Source organism: Lagenorhynchus albirostris, chromosome 6 (genome assembly GCF_949774975.1).
Source record: "Lagenorhynchus albirostris chromosome 6, mLagAlb1.1, whole genome shotgun sequence".
Classification (NCBI taxonomy): domain Eukaryota; kingdom Metazoa; phylum Chordata; class Mammalia; order Artiodactyla; family Delphinidae; genus Lagenorhynchus; species Lagenorhynchus albirostris.
Window position 1 is genome coordinate 2003231 of NC_083100.1, and position 18819 is coordinate 2022049.

General features: G+C 56.7%; 1 protein-coding gene across 5 annotated transcripts in view; it reads left to right on the forward strand.

Moving 5' to 3' along the window:
* The window catches only part of HDAC4 (histone deacetylase 4), a 244201-nt gene that overhangs the window by 166168 nt on the left and 59214 nt on the right, over positions 1–18819 (forward strand). For all 5 annotated transcript variants that reach the window (XM_060151668.1, XM_060151671.1, XM_060151670.1 and 2 more), the window contains 5 exons: positions 3477–3608; positions 7292–7404; positions 11205–11321; positions 11411–11609; positions 15686–15924. In XM_060151668.1, coding sequence (XP_060007651.1) covers positions 3477–3608; positions 7292–7404; positions 11205–11321; positions 11411–11609; positions 15686–15924 — 800 coding nt within the window. The remainder of the gene's footprint in view (positions 1–3476; positions 3609–7291; positions 7405–11204; positions 11322–11410; positions 11610–15685; positions 15925–18819) is intronic.

Consider the following 18819-nt stretch of genomic DNA (forward strand, 5'->3'; position numbering starts at 1 on the left):
ATTTTGCCCACAAATATAGGTCCCTCTGCTCACTGTTTTTGTAGGATGGACTCCTGAAAATGGAGCTGCCAGTTCAAATGAGTGTGCGTAGCGTGAAGAGCGGAGCACGCGGGACCCTGCCAGCCGCTTAGGAGAGGGCCCTCCCCCACGTCACTCGTAGGGTCGCTCGAGCAGGTGTGATGGGTGCGGAAGTCACAATGTCTCTGATGTTTCAAAGAGCAGTTCTGTCATCGCTAGTGGGGTTTGGGTGTCTCTGTTTACTTTCCATCTTCCCTACCAGGGAGTAAGCTGAGTGCTGTGTTGCAGAACCCCTCTGCCGCGCTCCCACGGCGCAGGGTGGCCGACGCTCCTGAGACAGGCAGCAGGGGTGCCGGCCAGACCGTGTCTCTCTTGTCCACCCCCTGTGCCCAGCGTCTGCAACCATACCGGTCACACAGGGAGGGGCCCTAAATGTCCAGTGTTTAAAGGCAGCTCACCCAATCGCTTTTCTGTCAGCTGTTTTTTCTTTCCTTGTTGCTTTATACGTTCATACCAATCCTGTCTCTGTCATGTATGCTACAAAAAATTTTAGTATTCTAGTCTGTCTTTTGTCTTTCTAGAGTTCTCTTTTTATTGTTACCGAGGGAAATAAATGTCCGTAAATCAAAGAGCCGCGCAGGCTCACTTGGGGAACAGCTGACCCACCCCGCCCAGCCCTGCCCCACCCCGCCCAGCCCTGCCCCACCCCGCCCAGCCCTGCCCAGCCCTTTCATTTGCTTACTTTCCTGTGTGCCCGGGTTGTTGTTGTTTTTTTAGTTGAGGTACCGTTGATGTACAGTATTGTACACTGGACAGTTTTTAAAGGTCATATTTTGTCGTTTGTCGTTACTATAAAACGTTGGCTGTATTCCCCATGTGTCCCTGTACTTGCTTTCAATTCACCCCCACGCTTTGGCAGATGGGGGAGCTGCTCTTCCAGGGCAGGTAGTCCGCAGCTCTGCTGCAGCCCGGAGGCCCCCCGCGGCCCCTGGGCCCCGCTGCACGGTGTCCTGGGAGCCTCGGCCTCTCTCCCCTGGACTCCACATGCTCCTTTGTGTGTGGTCTCCTTCATCTTGGTGGTGCAGCTCTTCCAAGCTTTCTGAGAAATGGCGCGCGGAATGTGAGTTTTTTGAGTCCTCACGTGCTGGTAAATGCACTCATTCTGGCTCCCACGTGATGCATGATGCGGTCGGGTCTAGAAGCCACTTTCCTTCGGGACTTTCAGGTCCTCATCTCGCCCCGGGAGTGGGCCCTGCAGAACCCGACACTGCTCACAAGGTAGACCCTTGGGCCCTGCAGCTCTGAAACCTCTCCGGACACCCCCCGGCGAGGGGCTGCAGGCCACAGCGAGCCCACGCTGACCCTTTTGGGCACTGGGTCTCCTCTGATGCAGCAGCACACCTCCAGTTACTTTGCCAGTGCTTTTCCCTGCTCCGTTTGCTCTGTCCTCTCCTGGTGTTTCTGTTAATTTGATGTCAGGCCTTTTTACTCCCAGTTTTCAGATTTCTCAGCTTCTTCTTCAGATATCTCCTTTCCGCTCTTTCACCTTTGTTTGAAGCGTCCTTCACTGTCCTTTCAGGATTCCCAAAAGGGCAGCTCTGAGCACACACGCGCACACACACACACACACACACACAGAACTCTGAATTCTGTGCCACTGCCCCCGCCACGTGCTGGGCACCCTTGGCGGCTCAGTCTCTGCTTTCTTCACTCGCTGCTGGGCGTGATGTCAGGACACGGCAGTGTTGCTTCCAGACAGCCTGACCTCAGTGCCCCTGAGAGGGGCCCCCACTGGGGCCGGGGTCCGCGTGCTCCCTGTTGTGGGGGCTGCACCGCCCTGGATCTCAGGAGCGGCTTCCGTCCCCGGGCCAGACCTGTGTTTGTGGAAACCCTGTGTCGGTTCAGCTGAGATCTTAGTAGGAGGAGGGTTGTTGTTTCCTTGCCTGTTAGTCTGGTGGGGTTTGGGCTTTCTTTTTTCTTTTTAAATAATGATAAAGTAAGAAACTCAGTGTAGAAATAGAAACAAATGAAAGTGAATCTACAGTTATCTCCACAATGTAAAAATAGTATTAAAGACAATAGAAGTGGATCCTTTAGCTGTGGGGAAGGCTGCTTTGTAGTTGGATCCTCTCCATCTTTCGACATGAAAGTCTTGCCGGGAACCTTGCTTTATACACAAATAGGCTGCAAAGCAGAGGGCGCCTCTCCCAGAACCAGCGCCTCCAGAGCAGGTTGAGCCTCTGGGAAGGGCTGGCACCTTCCTTGCCCATCTTTGATTTCTCTGGGGAGCGTCGTTTAGGGGGCCTGCTCCTCTCCTCTTCCCAAGATCCACAGAGCAACCGTCCTTTGCCTCCCAGCCTCCTTCAGGGTCACCCGGCAGCTGGGACCCCCAGCCCTGCCTGCTGTGCTCCACAAAGGGCAGAGTCACAGTGGCCGTGAGACACACACATGGCCCGGTTCTTATAACCCAAACCAGCTTACGTCCGATTCTGGGGGGCATTTGGTTATGTTGCTTGTTGCTCTAGACAGCAGTAAACTTCCTGTTCCAGAAAGATTAAAAACAGCAGGGTAGCTGATTAAAAACAAAAACAAAAGGTAAAAACTCTCCAGTTTGCAAATCCACAAGTAGCAGAAGCTTGAATGTAGTTGAGCAAAGCCTCGGAACACACGCGTCTCCTGGGTGGTGGTCTCACCACTGCCCTGGACTCCCGAGCTGCCTTTCTGTGTCTGGAGGCCACCGGGAGGGCCCGGCTGTGTGAGGCTGCCGTCTTCCCAAGACGGCCCACCCCCAGTGTGGGACTGGACTGGCCCGGGGGCGGGAGTGTCTGGGCTCCAGGCGCAGAGGCTGGGACCACCGTGGGCTTAAAGATGCGGGTTTGCAAAGGGCTCCACGCACACAAGCAGAGCTGTTAACCAAAACCAAACTAAGCCTAAGCACCTGTGCCCAGGGGTCAGGCGAACACCTGCAGGCAGCATGGCTAAGCCTCTTGCCGGGGCGGGTTGACCTTAGCACCCTCTCGGTGTCCGGGAGCTCGAGTGGGCAGCTGGCTCCTGGCCTGTTACGCGAGGGAGGAATTTGTGATTCTCAGGTGAACGGGAAAGTCTGCACTGTAGGGGTAATAGTAACATTCGTGGCCCAGAGCCCCCAAACCATCCCCGATGGCTGGGTTTCCTCGCAGCTACTTGTAAATGCAGTGGCCGCTGCAACATGTGTATAACCCTCTGTCCGCAGACGGTTCACTAAAGGCATCAGGTGCACTTGCGTCAGTGTTTGGACTGACGGATGGGGCTGGACGTCTTCTGCCCGAGGCCTCAGGTTGCCGCCTTGCTCCAGCCTGGAACAGTGCATCTGTGTTAAGCTAATATTTACCCAGTGAGCATATTCTTACACTGCCCACGAGATAATCGTGACCCCAGCTGTGTCTGCCTGCTTGTAATGGTGTCTCCTTTCCGTGCAGCATCTGAACCCAATCTGAAATTACGCTCCAGGCTAAAGCAGAAAGTGGCTGAAAGACGGAGCAGCCCCCTGTTACGCAGGAAAGATGGGCCAGTGGTCACGGCTCTAAAAAAGCGTCCTTTGGATGTCACAGGTATGTTCGTGCCAACCCGGCTGCCCTCTGAGAGGCTCTCCTGTGCGCTGTCCCTTCAGCACCGAAACCTGCCTCTGCGCCTGTCCCCATCGCCGCCCGCCCCCTGCCCCAAGGGCTCTTGTGCCCGCAGTGCCAGCCCCGGGAGTCCCAGGGCCACGGTTGGCACCCCAGCAGGGGGTCTCAGGCCCGTCCCTATCGCTGTACGGCGTGTCCTGTTCCCGACCTTGACCCAGCCGACCTTGACCCAGCCGGGCAGGTGAGAGCAGTCAGACCTCCTGCCGTCACAGGAGACTTTCAGGAATTTTAAGTGGAGGCTTCTCCGAAGGTGGGGTTTTAACTGATCCTGCCCTCTCAGTGGTGAATGCCACGTTTCCTCCCTGCCCCACTGCCCATTAAACAGTGTCTGAACCGCTGGAAAGCGTGAGAATCTTCCTGGGAAGAGTGGGACGGACAGGGGCGGGGGAAGGAGGAGGGAGCTTGGGAGTTTCCGAGTCTCCGTTCACGCACTGCTCTCGGCCCCCACCTAGCGGCCGACTCGGGGGAGCACACCCACCAGGCAGAGCCCCGTCCTGGGATGCACTCCACTTCCCGACACACACCCCAGTCCCTAGGGCGCACCTCACTTCCTGGGCGTGCACCCCACTGCCAGAGGGTGCACATCCACCAGCCCTAAAATCACGGGACAAAGGGGCTGCTCAGGTGGCCTGGTAACAGGAGGGGCGGAACCATGTTTGCACCAAGTGCAGGGTTTGGTGGGAAAACCAGGGCTCTCGGCAGCGTCCTTCAGGGTCAAGTTCCCAGGGAAGGAGGAGGGGCTCCTGGGTGCTGGTGCTGGTGAGGGGCCGGGAACCTCACCCTCAGATTTGAGTCCAGGGTCTGGGATGGGATGAGAGCCGGAGTGCCCTCACCCCTGTCCCGCAGCCCGGGGCTGAAACCCCTAGTCCGAGGGTCTGCCTCTGGACTTCGTGGGTTTGTGTGAAGCGGAGCCTGAGGCCTCATGCCCGGGGGCCCATCTTTGTCATCGTTGCTCATTCTGGTGGAGAGATCAGGGAAGGGTGTCACCTCAGGATCCTCTGCCTGGGGGATTCCGTTCAGACTCGGGTCTCGAACGAGTTAGAGCGTGTGTCTCACCACACGTGGGCCTCGTCTCTCTGGGGGATGCCAGGCCGCGGATGGCGGGCCCCTGCGTCTATTTCCAGTCCCGCCTCTGGTGGGACGCAGTCCCCGGCGGCTTCTTTCTGAGCGCCGGCTCTGGCGTCCGTGCTGTCAGCCTGTGACTGTGTCAGTCAGGACCGGGCTGGGCACCAAAATGGTGAGCTGCGTTCTCACCTCCAGGGAGCTTCCAGTCTAACTCCAGAGCCCAGACGTCACGCGTGGGGCAGCTAACGCACCACACGTGGCCCCAGCTTGGCCCTGGGCTGTGTTACCCAAAGAGGGCACCACGAAGGCAGCGGGGCAGGGCAGCGGTGGAGGCCACGCCGGGCCCGGGGAAGCTCGACGGGTGAATGCAGGCAGCACGGAGATGAGGGATGGATTTCCCGGCCAGCACACCTCCCAGCGGCTGGAGAGGCAGGATCCTCTGAGCAGAGCTGGCTTTCCACAAGACTGGAAAATAAGGAGTTCCAGGCAGGGAGGCTCCCAGAGAGAGCGGGGGCACCTCCCCCGGGGTACCGGGGAGGTGGTGAAGGTTCCTGAGCAGGAGAGGTGCACAGCGTCGCCGAAGCAGCTCCGCCGGCTGGTACAGGGGGACGGCGGTGAGACGGGGGCCAGAGGTGGCACTGGGATGATGGTGAGACAGGTCCCGGGACGTGGCAGCGTCACTCTGCCTGTTCCCAGTCCCTCGTCAAAGCCGTGCCCATCAGGGAAAGCAAAGGAGGGAATCAGCTGCCCTCCAACACTGTCCAGAGAAAATTGCCGTTAACATCTGAGCATGTTTCCTTCCAGTCCTTCTTCTGTGCATTTGTCACACGCCCTGTGTCCACTTGTATCCTTTCCTCCCTTGACGGTAGTCACAACACTTTCTGGCGCCTTTAATGGTATTCCATCGTGCTGATGCAAATAATATCGTGACGGTTACGCATTTATATTTATTTTCTTAGACCAGATTCCTTGAAGTGGAATGAAAAAATAATCAATGTTCTCGAGTTGAAAACGGGTGAAAAGTTGGAGAGATAGTATATATATATTTTTATTGCCCCCGGAAGTTGTTGTGCTTTCGCACACACACCTAGGAGAGCGTACCTGCCGACGCTGCTGACACAGGCCCGCTTACAGGAAGGTGGGGGGGCCTCACCATGTGGGCGTCTGAGGCAGGGGGATGCTGCCGTGGGGGTTGGGGAAACAAGCCCTGTCTTCACGCGTGAAGTGTGACACCTGCCAGCCCAGTCGGGGGCACGTGTGAATGGGACTTCACTGGGCAGAGACCAGGCTCTGGATCTGGTGGGAGGAGGGAGGGGAGCCGGGGCCCGAGTTCACCATCAGTGCCCCGGAGGGCGGGGCGGGCCCTCGAGTGGACAGAGTCGCTTGCTGCCAGGGTGTCCCCAGGGGGACCGCTGCTCGGTGGAGAGGATGAGAGCGCTCACGGTCCCCTGGGTTGAGGGGGTTGTGCGTGTGCCCCTGGGGTCAGGTCTCCTTCCCCGAGTGAGCCGGGCCTATGGGGTTGGGCGCTGGGGTATGGGCACTGCCACCCACACCAGCACCTCAGCCTTCTCACTGTTACCCCGAGTTCGGCTGGAATCAGGTCTCAGAGTCGGCCAGGCCCCGCGGGCAGCCCCGTGGCCTCGTGCGCTGGAGGGTGGCCTGCTGAGCGCCCTTGGCATGCCAGCTTAGGCAGGTGGCCCAGGCCTCCCCTCCTCGAGCCTGGGAGCCCGGATCAGGGCAGAGTCTTAAGTCAGCAGTGCCCGTGGTCAGTGAGTACTCAGGAGGCAAAGGCAAATGGCTCAGGCCGGCTCCCTCTGGAAGGTTTTAACCAGAGGCTGCCATTGATAAACAGCGTTCAGCCAGACAAGACCCTCCTGTTACGTCACGTGTTTGCACACACAGCAACGGTGGCTCCTTTGGAACTGAGGGGCAGACCCGGCTGGGACACTCGGCCGCCTCGGTCCCAGCCCCGATGCGTGGGCTGGGGCCACCCCCCCGTCACAGCTACCTGGAGAGTGTCTTGGGGTGGGTTTTCAGATAACCCTAATCAATGACAGAAGCCACCAGCTGTGCTCTCCCTTGGATGTTTGAAAAATGCAAAGATTAGCTCAAAGCAAATGTTGACCGAGGGGGCTCTGTAAGCAAGTACAGTGAATCTGACCTTCCCCCGTTCACAGTCATTTGGCCTCTGTGTTTTCTTGCCTTTTGTTGTTAGAATATCAGTAAGTGTTCAGGGTCTCCTTTTCTGGGGTTTACGATCATCTTGAGACTTTTCAAAAGGGGAATAAAGTTGAGAGTGTGCACAGCTGAGAAGGTGCCGGTGGGGCCTCCACGAGCCACAGGCTTGCGAAGCTCACAAGGGTCGCTGGCAAAACAGAGCAAGGAATTGGCTCCATGGCCCTTGTTGGGGGGCCGTGGTCCTGTTCTTCCTTGCTGGGACTGCTGCCGTCAGCCAGCTCAAAGCAGAAGTGCAGCTCAGGGCCTCGGAAGTGGTGTCCTTGCCTGACCTGAGTCAGGCTCACAGGTGTCTCTCCTGCCCCCAGACTCGGCCTGCAGCAGCGCCCCGGGCTCCGCACCCAGCTCACCCAACAACAGCTCTGGGAACGCCAGCGCGGAGAATGGGATCGCGCCCGCCGTCCCCAGCGTCCCGACCGAGGTCAGTGCCCAGCGCGCCTGTCCACGTCTGGTTTTTTGGCTCCAAAGAGCAGTTTCCAGCTGCCCTTCAATCTTGACTGTCAGGGCAGCGTTTCAGAAGCATCTCAGGAGCCAGGAGCCTCTGACCGCAGGGGTCAGCGACCCTCACCTCCGCCGGTCAGAGCCCAGGGTGCTACAGGTTGAGAGGGACGTGGGTGCAGAGAGGGTTCCGGGAGAGCCCTCTCTGGGGGGCTGCTCCGGCCAGGTGGAGGGGCCCCAAGGCTGGCTGCAGGTCGTGCCCTGGACCAGACCTCGGTCAGGGCCATGTTCCGGGCCGGAGGTTCCGGAACCTTTGCTCCGCATGCATTCATTTCCCTCCTTATTCGCTTTCTCTCCCCCGGCTCATCCCACAAGTGTCTCTGGCGCTCCTGCCTCGTGCCAGCCCTGTGCCAGGCGCCCTCCCCCCCGAGGGCCGGCTTCCAGTCGTCTCTCCCGTGCCCACTGGGACGGGCAGGTGCTGACCGGTATCAGGGGCCCGAGGGCGGGGGCGACCGCCGGGGAGCCGGCTGCACGCCTCGTTTCCCTGGACTGAGCCAGCGGTGCCGTGTCCTCTCTGCTCAGACGGTCCTATTGACTGCAAGGTTCTCATGAGGTTTTTTACGTTCCTTCCAACGTGCAGGAGGCTATAATTTATCAAATACTGGTATTTACTTTCTTCCTTAAATATTTAGAAGTGAGTCCTGCCCTTCCAGAGGGTTGACAAGTCTTAGTTGGAGGACACAGGCACACGTGTCCACTCCATTTTCGTTTCCAGTTGCTAGACACTTAAGGTATAAGCAGATTTTTAGAAACTAAGGTGACTGCTGGAAATGATTCTGTGCTACTGCCTCTAGCCTGCCGAATCCCCATTTTCTTTTATTCTTTTCCTTTATGTGCTACTTTTTTTATTACCTGTGCGTTTCAGCCTACCGGTTTAAATACTTGTTTCCATTATTAAAAGTTTTAACAACGCTTCTCTGTGAGACTGAGTTCACAGCTGAGGTCTACCTGTGATTAGCCTTAGAACTTGGCCTAGAAATCGCTCCCTGGAGTGAGATGTGAATGCTGGGTGTGGCTTGTCAGTCGCTGTCGTAGATCCTGATTTTATCTAAAACGGGCAGTTATGTACCTAATGGTTCATATTGTAGAGATGCCTTATTTGGGCGGATGCCAGTTTAAATTATGTGTTAATTTTTACAAATCACATGTTAATGTAAATTAAGCTACTGCAGATGAATAGATGTCAGAGGATTCACAAGAAACGTGAAGAGCGCAGTTTTCATGTTTTACATTAGATACTCATTGTAATCATGGGGGTAGTCTTTGAAAATTTGATGACAATTGGATGTCCTTTGTGGATTTCAAGTATAGTTAGAACTGGACATTCTCGCTGAGAGCTCCATTCTGTCTGCTCTCCTTCTCCAGTCCAGAGGTGAGGTGGGGTGCTCATGCGGGAGCGAGGCCCACTGGCCCGGCGCCCCCTTTCCCTGCTTGACTGAGGGACTCTCAGCCTCCTCCACCCCTCCCCCGCCCCGCTTACATGGAGGAAGCAGGGCTCCCCTGACCCGTGGACAGCCTCTCCCCAGGGGAAGACATTCAGCCGATGCCGAAAGCCAAGTGTGATTCGGGGGCGTGCAGAGGGCATGCTGCCCTGGCCCCGGCCTTCCTGGGCAGCTGGGCAGCTGAGAAGCACGTCCTAGGGCAGATGGAGATGGCCGGCACCGGAAATGCGGACAAATCAACATACCAGGCAATTCCCAGAAGGCTGCTTTAGTTCTAAAAATAAATCAGGTAAAAAAAAAAAAAAAAAAAGCCTTGGTTATAAAGAGGAAATGACAACTTTCAAACATTAAATGTTTGCTTATTTTGTTCCTGGACAAATCCGGGAACAAAATCCTGCTTTCCTTGGCAATCTCAATCACTCTCTCTAAATCATAGCTTGCTGATTTTTTTTGTATCATTACTGTACAGTTGAATATGTGAATGAACTAAAGGTGGCCGCAGCCACCTCTCTGGGGAAGATGCACTAACTTCCCTCCCAGGTGAGGAACGCCGGTCCTTCCTGCTCTGCCCTTAGAGCATGAGGACGGAGTTTATCACATGCGTGTGTGTTTCCAAGTAACACCAAGTATGACACCATTAAGCCACCTAGGAAATTCTGCAAAGCACCGAATACCTGCGTGCATGCCCTGGGGTGGTAATCGCCCAGTCCTCTGATGGACTTTCCAGCCGGGGCTACAGGTAGCCTGCCATTGTTTACAATAACTTGTGACAACTTTCAGCTTATGTTTTTTTTTAACCTTGCAAAAATGAAATTTTAAAGCACCCAAAATGTTTCTCATCCTTAATTATATAGTCCATTGTGAGAAGAGCTAGGAGAGAACTGCTTAGATGTCCATCGCTAGTGTTATTTTCCATGACACCACCAGCTAGCGTCACGGCAACCACCTTCTCGTCCTCTTCTTCCTGTGCCCTTGGCCCCGCACACGTCACTGGGCGTCTAGTGAGGGAGGATACCGTGTGAATAGGACAGTGTCCTTTTAGCAAAGAACCTTCATTCTAGAAGCAAAAAGATGTGAAATACGACAGCAATTCAAGTCCTCGGGGACTGGTACTCAACCACACGTGATAAATAAGTTCCCAAGTCATCAACAAGATTTTTCCAACCTGAACGTCCCCATGTGTAAACATGCCCGCATGGATTTATCCTCTGACACGCTGTAGCACAGCGTGGACGCTGCTGCAGAGAGCGCTCCTGTGGCCAAGTCTGTGTGCGTCCAGCTTTATCTCCTAAGGTGCGTTCTGAGGGTGGAGTGGGATTTTAGGATTTAAGGTTAGATCCGGTTTTAAGGCTTTTGACATGGATTGCCAAATTGTCCTGCAGAAGGAGCACGCCGATTTATGATCCAGCCAGCAGTGTGTTTCTGTTTCTCTGGGTCAAGGTGCTGTAGTCATTTTAGAAAATCTTTGCCAACTGGATAGGTTTTTAAATGTTTTTAGATTTTTAGGTATGTTTTTAGATTACTGACGATGTTGGGTATTTTTTTTCTATGAGTTTTTTTCTCCATACGGGTTCTTCTTTGTCATTTCTCACTACTTGTTGTTTGATTTGCATGTTCTTTATATATTGGTCTTTGTCTCTACTATACGTTGCCAACCTCGTTGTGACCATCATTTGCCTTTTATGTGAGGGGATTTCTTTTTTTTTTTTTTTTTTTTTGCGGTACGCGGGCCTCTCACTGCTGTGGCCTCTCCCGTTGCGGAGCATAGGCTCCGGACATGCAGGCTCAGTGGCCATGGCTCATGGGCCCAGCCGCTCCGCGGCATGTGGGATCTTCCCGGACCGGGGCACAAACCCGCGTCCCCTGCACCGGCAGGCGGACTCTCAACCACTGCGCCACCAGGGAAGCCCGGGATTTCTTTTTTAATCAATACTTTCTTTGGTTTCTACCTCTCATGATATGTTTGGAAAGACATTCTCGACTCTAAGAATATATTTTGAAATATATTGGCCTAGATTTTATTCTGATAGTTTACAACGATGAGTGAATTGAATAAGAACAAGAGAGTGAAGAATTGTGAATCAGGCTGCAGTGCTTGTGGCCTGCTTTGAATGCCGTGTTCGCCCCCGTGCTGTCCTCGTTAATAGATTTCTGTACCGGGGATCTCAGAACTGGGCATGGTCTGCCGCAAAGTGTTTTCTGTGGTCGTTTGCCTTGGCAAGTGTCACCCAGGCTTGGCAGTGCAGAGCCTGTGTGATGGCCCTGTGTGCTCTGTCCCCAGACCAGCCTGGCACACAGACTCGTGACGCGAGAAGGCTCGGTGGGCCCGCTGCCCCTGTACACGTCACCATCCCTGCCCAACATCACGCTGGGACTTCCCGCCACCGGCCCCTCCGCGGTAAGTGGGTGCCCACGGGTCTGGGTGGCAGTGGCGTGGGGCGGCCGTCCCAGGCCCTTGACCCTGGGAGCCTGGTTGTGCCTCTCCAGGGGGCGGCCAGCCAGCAGGAGGCCGAGAGACTGGCCCTCCCGGCCCTCCAGCAACGCATCTCCCTCTTCCCCGGCACCCACCTCACCCCCTACCTGGGCACCGCACCCCTGGAGCGCGACTCGGGGGCGACTCCCAGCTCCCTTCTGCAGCACGTGGTCCTCCTGGAGCAGCCGCCCGCGCAGACGCCCCTTGTCACAGGTGAGCATGCTGCAGGCCGCGTCAGGCCGTCATGGGCTCCCCGGGAGGGACGGTGGGGTGGCTTGTCCCCCCCAGAACTTCTGGACTTGCCCCTCGCATGCCAGACTGTGGCTGGATGGACCGAGTCCACTCCCAGAGCCAGGTACGTGGAAGCAGGAGCATCAGACACACTTCCTGGTTAATTTCCCGAGAGCGGGCTGGCGGCCCCTCATGGGTCTGCCCTTTGGGTCGTCGGACACGTGATGGAAGCCCAGGGCTGGCTCTGGTGGGCAGCGGGTTTCTATTAGCAGTAACATTTTTGTTAATGTGCCCCATCTAAGGGGTGGTTATATTTAGAAAAAAATAGATTTGCTCTGAAATTTGCCTAGCAACAACAGTGTAAGAGTGTTACTTTCCGAGTGACGGTGTGTGTGGGGCTCTCCATGAAATGAGGGGGCCCTGCCGCAGGGTCATCACCCCGGGTCCAGGCACCACCCAGCGGGGTGTTCAGCTTCCTCCCTGGCTTTTGCAGGGGCCTCCTGAGCCCTGAGGATCAGCGGGGCGGCCCTGACCTCACTCCCTCCTCAGCTGTTAGGTGCTCTGGTTGTGGTGGTGACTCCTGGTCTTCCATCGTTTTTAACCTTCAACCTCGCTCTCTCCCTCACTTCCCTGCTGGCCTGTCTGTCCTTCCTGGGGGGTCTCGTGGGCCCTTCCCCGCCCCCTCCCTGATCCTGGGATCTTTGGAGTCACCCTACACTCGTAGGAAGGCCCGGGAAGCCCTGCCAGGGTCCAGAGCTGGGCCAGTGTGGCCACCCACATTGAATGAAGGCTAACAGCAGAGGGAGAGATTTGACGGGGAGTCCCACACGCGACTCATCAGATGCTCACTTGGCCGCTGGCTGTGGGGCAGTAGGAACGTGGAACACTCCGTCAGCCCAGGAAGCTCTGTCGGACAGCTCCGGCATGGCGCGTAGCCCCAGCTCTCAGCGTGGAAGCAGCCTGCGTAGGCCTCCCTCTCTCCTCCCGCGCAGCACGCGGGATGCCGCTCGCCCAGCACTGGCAGGGCCCGCACGGCACCTTCCGCACCCACCGCCCTCTTCTCAGAGCCCTTCCTCTGCATCAGGCCCCACTCCGGTGCCCCCCAGCCCTCCTCCCGGGCACTCTGCAGGCAGTTTCTGGGCATGCTTCCTTACCCCCGGAGAACAGACGCTGGGCTTTCTTTCCTACGACCTTGCCACCCCCCGCGGTGTTTGGTGCTGGAAGGTACACGGTAGACATTTCTGCCATGGAGCCATGTGCCAGGAGGGGCGTCTGAGCAGAGTCAGGAAGGGTCATTGCAGGTTTGCCTCCGGCAGGTTCCCTGAGGTTCCCCAGTGGTCAGCCCACAGACCTGCCTGCTTGCTGGTGGTCACTATGGACAGACAGACAGTGTCAGAGCTAGAACCGCATCATTTCACAAATACTCAGAAGCAGGTCCCCGTGGGCGGGGCAGCCTGGGCCCTCCCCCCGCCCAACCCAGCCGGCCTCTGCAGGCAGCTGGTCATCCAGGACAGAATTTGATCCTAATTTACTGTGCCCTCATGCTTGAAACTTTTACAACATATACTGAAAACCAACTGCTTTTGAGTTATCATCAAAAACTCTCGTTAATGATCTAAGGGGTCATCTTTAGGTTCTGAACCGGAAGCTAGCTGCCAGCTGATGGCTTTGCTACTGGAAGGTCAGGGTGTCCAGTTTTCAGTGATGCTGATCACTGCATTTGTCCCCGAGCGTGGTAGCCCCACAGTTTTACCCTCCAGGGGCACTGGAGTCAAATTTGGGGTGAGTGGGATGGGGGTGAGAGGTGAGGAACGGAGGCAGAACAAAACTGGGCTCCAGCCCGAAAGGCCTGCGCCCCGGGCAGCTCCGTGTCCAACCCAAGCATCGCCGGCGTCGGGGTGTGTAAGGCCTCTCCACCGTCAGCGCACGCCCACGGCCCCGCGGGAACCGCGGCCTGTGTCCTCTGGGAGGCGTCGCCCGGTGAAGGCAGGCGTCTGCGCCGTCGTCAAGCTGCTGGAGGCCCAGATCAGAGAGAGGGGAGCCCTGGAGAACCCGCAACGGCAGCAGGAACCGGAGTCCCAGCCTCGCTGGCCCACTTGAGCTCCTTGTTCCTGAGCCTGTGTCCAACCGGACGTCAGATCTCCATGGAATTAGTATTCCCTCCTCTAGAAGCGAGAGAAGCTTCTCTGCGGGATATGATGTGGGGTCGGCCCAGATCACCCCAGCGCAGGGCTCTGCTGTCCCATCACCTGTTACACCCTCGTCCTTGGGGGCCCACAGGAGCTTTAAAAACAACAAGGGATGTTTTCCAAGAAGGGACCTTTTCAGTAACTAAGTAGCCTTTTAATCCCATAAATGCAGCGTTGTGTGGCGTGTCCTTATCTCCGTGAAATGGTTTAATCCCCCACAATACCTACATCAACAATTGACGAATTCTGAAAGACCTTCTTTACGATGATGCCGTTCTTTTTTTAAAAACTTTTCTAGAAAGCTGGGGAGAGAACGATTCTATTCTATCTCGAATGCATTTTGAGTTATTCACTTTAATTTAGTAGCCAAGCAGACAGTAAAGTTTAAGATAACTTACCTTTCCAGAAAACTACTGGTTTGGATAAAAAGAGATGGTGGCTTAGGGAACTGTGGTTGATTAACTTTTTGAAAAGGTAACAAGGGACAGTTTTGCTAGGGTTGAGGGGTTTTTTCCTGTTGGCACAAAGTAGTATTTTTAATTCAAAAATAGCCCCCATGAAGGGACCAGGAAAAGACTGAGAGTCCATACCCACCGGGGGTCTCAGTCTCGACTAAACATAGCGACACAGCCCCACTGGCTTTGGAGACCCTGGGGGAGGGCAGGAGCCACCCACCTGTCAGCAGGGCCACCTCGGGCAGGTGCCCCGTCGCAGAAGCCAGCCTCTCTGGGCAGCCGAGAGCTGGCATTTCAGTTTACCTGCTGTTTCTCCTGGTCAGACACCCTGATCTGGGGTCATAGTCTGCCTGAGTGATGTTTAGATGTTGTTCAGGTGTCAGGGAACAGACACTCAGGTGGCCTGGGATGGGTTTGTTATACCCTTTTGCCCATGGAACTGGGGAAAAATGGTAAACTATCTAAACCAACTATTTGTAAAAGAAAAAAATACTGGGACTTCCCTGGTGGCGCAGTGGTTAAGAATCTGCCTGCCAATGCAGGGGACACGGGTTCGAGCCCTGGTCCGGGAAGATCCCACATGCCGCAGAGCAACTAAGCCCATGCGCCACAACTACTGAGCGCATGCGCCACAACTACTGAAGCCCACGTGCCCTAGAACCCATGCTCTGCAACAAGAGAAGCCACCGCAATGAGAAGCCCGTGCACCGCAACAAAGAGTAGCCCCCGCTCGCCGCAACTAGAGAAGGCCCGCGCACAGCAACAAAGACCCAACGCAGCCAAAAATAAATAAATAAAAATCAATCAACACTCATTAAAAAAAAAATACTGATGGTTGGAATACAAAGCAATACAGGAGTAAAAACGTTTACCTCTCTGGGTTTTGCGTGAAGAGGTTGCATTTTAAAACAAGATTCAAACACAGATTCAAACAAGACCCTGTCCCGTCAATATAGGTTCTTAACTGAAAAACTTAGTCCAGGCACGGGTACGGCCAAGCTGCCCTTTTCCTATCAGCTGGTAGCAAAAGCTTTCCAGAAATTCATAGAAAGAGGTTCTGGCAGTGTGCATCAGGAGTTTTTAAAGTGTTAATGCCCTCTGTGTGTACAAAATCTATGCTTTAAGAGGCCTTTAAGACGGTTTGATCCCTCGGGGCCACCGATCCTCAGACCCTGGCTCTGCGGGCTGTGGGGGAGGGGCCTGCTCCTCCAGGACCCTCTGGAGCCACCAGAACCCTGGCCCTGGGTGTCCGGGGACCAGATGATGGAAGGCCTCTGCCCTGAAGCCCAAGCTTAGAGCAGGCCCGGTGGGCTGCAGGGAGGCGGTGCCGGACCGGCCGGCCTCCGACAGTCACTCAACGGCCCTCTCCCCTCCCCTCTGCTGCCTCTCCCCCCCCCCCCCGTGTTCTCTTCAGACCGCTATCTTGCAGGCCTGGGAGCGCTGCCCCTGCACGCGCAGCCCCTGGTGGGGGCAGAGCGCGTGTCCCCGTCGGTGCACAAGCTGCGGCAGCACCGCCCGCTGGGCCGCACGCAGTCGGCGCCGCTGCCCCAGAGCGCGCAGGCGCTGCAGCACCTGGTGGTCCAGCAGCAGCATCAGCAGTTCCTGGAGAAGCACAAGCAGCACTTGCAGCAGCCGCAGCTGCACCTCAGCAAGGTGAGGCCGGGCTGCGGCGGGCGGTGGGGCCTGCGGGCTTGGGCGCGGCTGCAGCGCGCTGTGCGCGTGAAGCGTCTCTTTCCCGGGGGGTTATTCTACTTGGCCCGCACGGTTCTCTGGGGTCTCTTAAGGGCACTTAACCCTCTTAAGCAGACCCGCAGCAGAGAGGCCCCAACGGAGGCACGGGGCCCCCAAAGCACGGGTTCTGAGCCCCTTGGCACTCGTGCCCTGCCCGCCTGTTGCAGCAGCCTCGCCGGAAGGGCTCCCGCCCAGAGGTCTGCATCCCTCCACGGTCTGGACGGTCACTCGGGGCCCCCTTCCGGCGGGAAGCAGCGGCGAGGCTAGCGGGGCCCTGCTGGTTATGGGGATGGAGGGGCAGCAGCTCTGAGTGGCTTGTTTCTAATGCTTACATTCGAAGTGAAGCCTCCTTCTGTCAGAGGAGACGAGCCACTTCGGAACGTGGTCCAGCGGTTCCTCCGAAGGTTAACCGTGGAGCGACCACGTTGCCTGGCAGCTCGGGGGCATCTGTCCGGGAGAACTCAGGGCGAGGGCCTGGCCACAAGCACTCACAGCAGCGCTGCTCCGGATGGGTGGGCCGGGGGCACGCACATGGTGCGTGATAAACAGCGTGGCACGTCCATACGACGGGACGTTGCTCAGCCACAAAGAGGGAAGAAGCACCGACACAGGCCACACGTGGGTAAACCCCAAAAACGTGGTGCTGAGTGAAAAAGACCAGGCACAAAAGACTAATAAACACATGGTGCGTGATTGCATTCACGTGAAACGTCCAGAACAGGCAGACCCATAGACAGAAAGCAGCTTGGTGGTCACCAGGGGCTGGGGGTGCGACGCTTCTTTATGAGAGCGTGGAAGCGTTCTAAAAGCAGCTTATGGTGATGGTTGCATAACTCTGTAAACATACTAAAAACCACTGTGTTATACAATTTAAAGGGCGTGAATTTTATGCTATATGAATTACATCTCAATAAAGCTGTTAAAAAAATAAGAGGTTGAGGTGATAGGAAGCAACTTTGGGCATTTTCTGAAGGAAACGTGAGAACGCTGGCGGATCGGGGGCAGCGAGCCCTGATTGTGGACGTGTCTGCTTCCTGTGAAAACTCACCCGTCATTTCCCCTTTCGGGTGGGTCACCTGTGCTCCACTTGTCAGGTGCGCATAGGCCTCTGTCTGCTTCCCTGGGGGATGGAAGGGTCAGGGATGGGAGGGTCCCAGGGACGAGGGAAGGGTCATGTGTCGAGGTGCCCGGCAGGTGAGGTGCCCGGCAGGTGGGACGTGCCTGGCAGGTGCAAGGTGGAGAGGTGAGGAGGGACCCCGCCCTCTCCAGGGATGAGGCCAGACGCTCAGGGCAGGCCAAGCCCAGACCCCTGCCGCCCACCAGGTGCTGGGACACAGGCTCACCAGCCCTGCCCCGGAGCCCCCTTGGCTGCGCGGGCTTTCCTACCAGGCAGCACAGGGAGGTGTCAGTAGTGGGAGGGGCCACTGAAGCCAGCCCCCCACTCGGGCAGGAAAGGCCCCTGGTCAGGGTGGACGAGCGGAGCATCGCCAAGTGTCAGAAGCGTCAAAGGCACTTCACGTCACCTTCCTAATACTGACGGGCTTCTTTTCTTTTTTTTTTTTTTTTCCTGCGGTATGCGGGCCTCTCACTGCTGTGGCCTCTCCCGTTGCGGAGCACAGGCTCCGGACGCGCAGGCTCAGCGGCCATGGCTCACGGGCCCAGCCGCTCCACAGCATGTGGGATCTTCCCAGACCGGGGCACAAACCCGTGTCCCCCGTATCAGCAGGCGGACTCTCAACCACTGCACCACCAGGGAAGCCCCCAACCGGCTTCTTATTGTACTACGTCATTGACCGAGTGATGGATGGGTAGGAGGTTCTAGGGAGACAGGAAGCACCTGTCCGTGTGTGGTGCCTTCTTCACGGAGTTAGAAGCTGGCTGATCCCCTGGGTTTTGTTCTGAGTGATTTGCCATAGCGAACGACAGTTGGCTGAAGTGTTTGTACGCTGTTCCCCTGGGATGCTCAGGGAGCTGACAATCACATCTAGTACCGCCAGCACTGACCTTTCTGCCCTTCATCTCCGGGGGCTCGTACCCTGACGGCCCCCGAGCGGCTCCCTGCAGCCCTGGCCAGCGTGCGCCGGGATGGCAGCCATTCCTCGCGTGCTTCACTGCTTGTTCAGCCTCCACTGTGAATACGAAAACGGGGCCTCGTTTGTTTGCGTGTCTAATGGTGAGTGTACCCAATGCCCTTTAAATACTGGCCTGCTCACCAGTTAGGTCTGGGCCCTGAACTCTAGTCTGGCTTTTAGAAGCTTCTTGTTATGAACGTGGCTTACATCTGTTCTCGTTTAATCGATGAGCGGGTGCTCCCGAGATCCTAAGGGTCTTTGGGAGACAAAGAGCTGCTGCATTTGTCCCGTCTGCTGCGGCATCACCGCCGACGTCTCCGCTGTCGCACTCACTCGCAGCGAGCCTTCCTTCCTCTCACGGAGCCAGATCTGCTGAGTGACCGGCCCAACCTGTGGATGCAGAGCTGCGTTTCACAGATGGACAGGGAGAGAAACAGACCTCTGTCTGTGGCCATGGCCCAAGGAGACTGGCTGCACACACACCGGTGTCACTGCTGAGAGAAGACCCCTGGCGGGTGTGTGGCAGGCCCCTCGGCGTCACAGGGAGGCCGCCACGTAGGGACAGCCCTCCCCCCCACCCCAGTGTGGAGTTTCCGCCCCCCGAGAGGTGCTGCATCCTGCCAGGCCCTGCCAGGACGGGCTGCAGGGATGGGGGTCGTGCCCCTGGGATCCCTGACAGTGAAGCTGCAGGGGGGAAGGGCGACCTGGGAGGCGAGGGCGGGTGTGCCGGGCTGGGGGCAGGAAC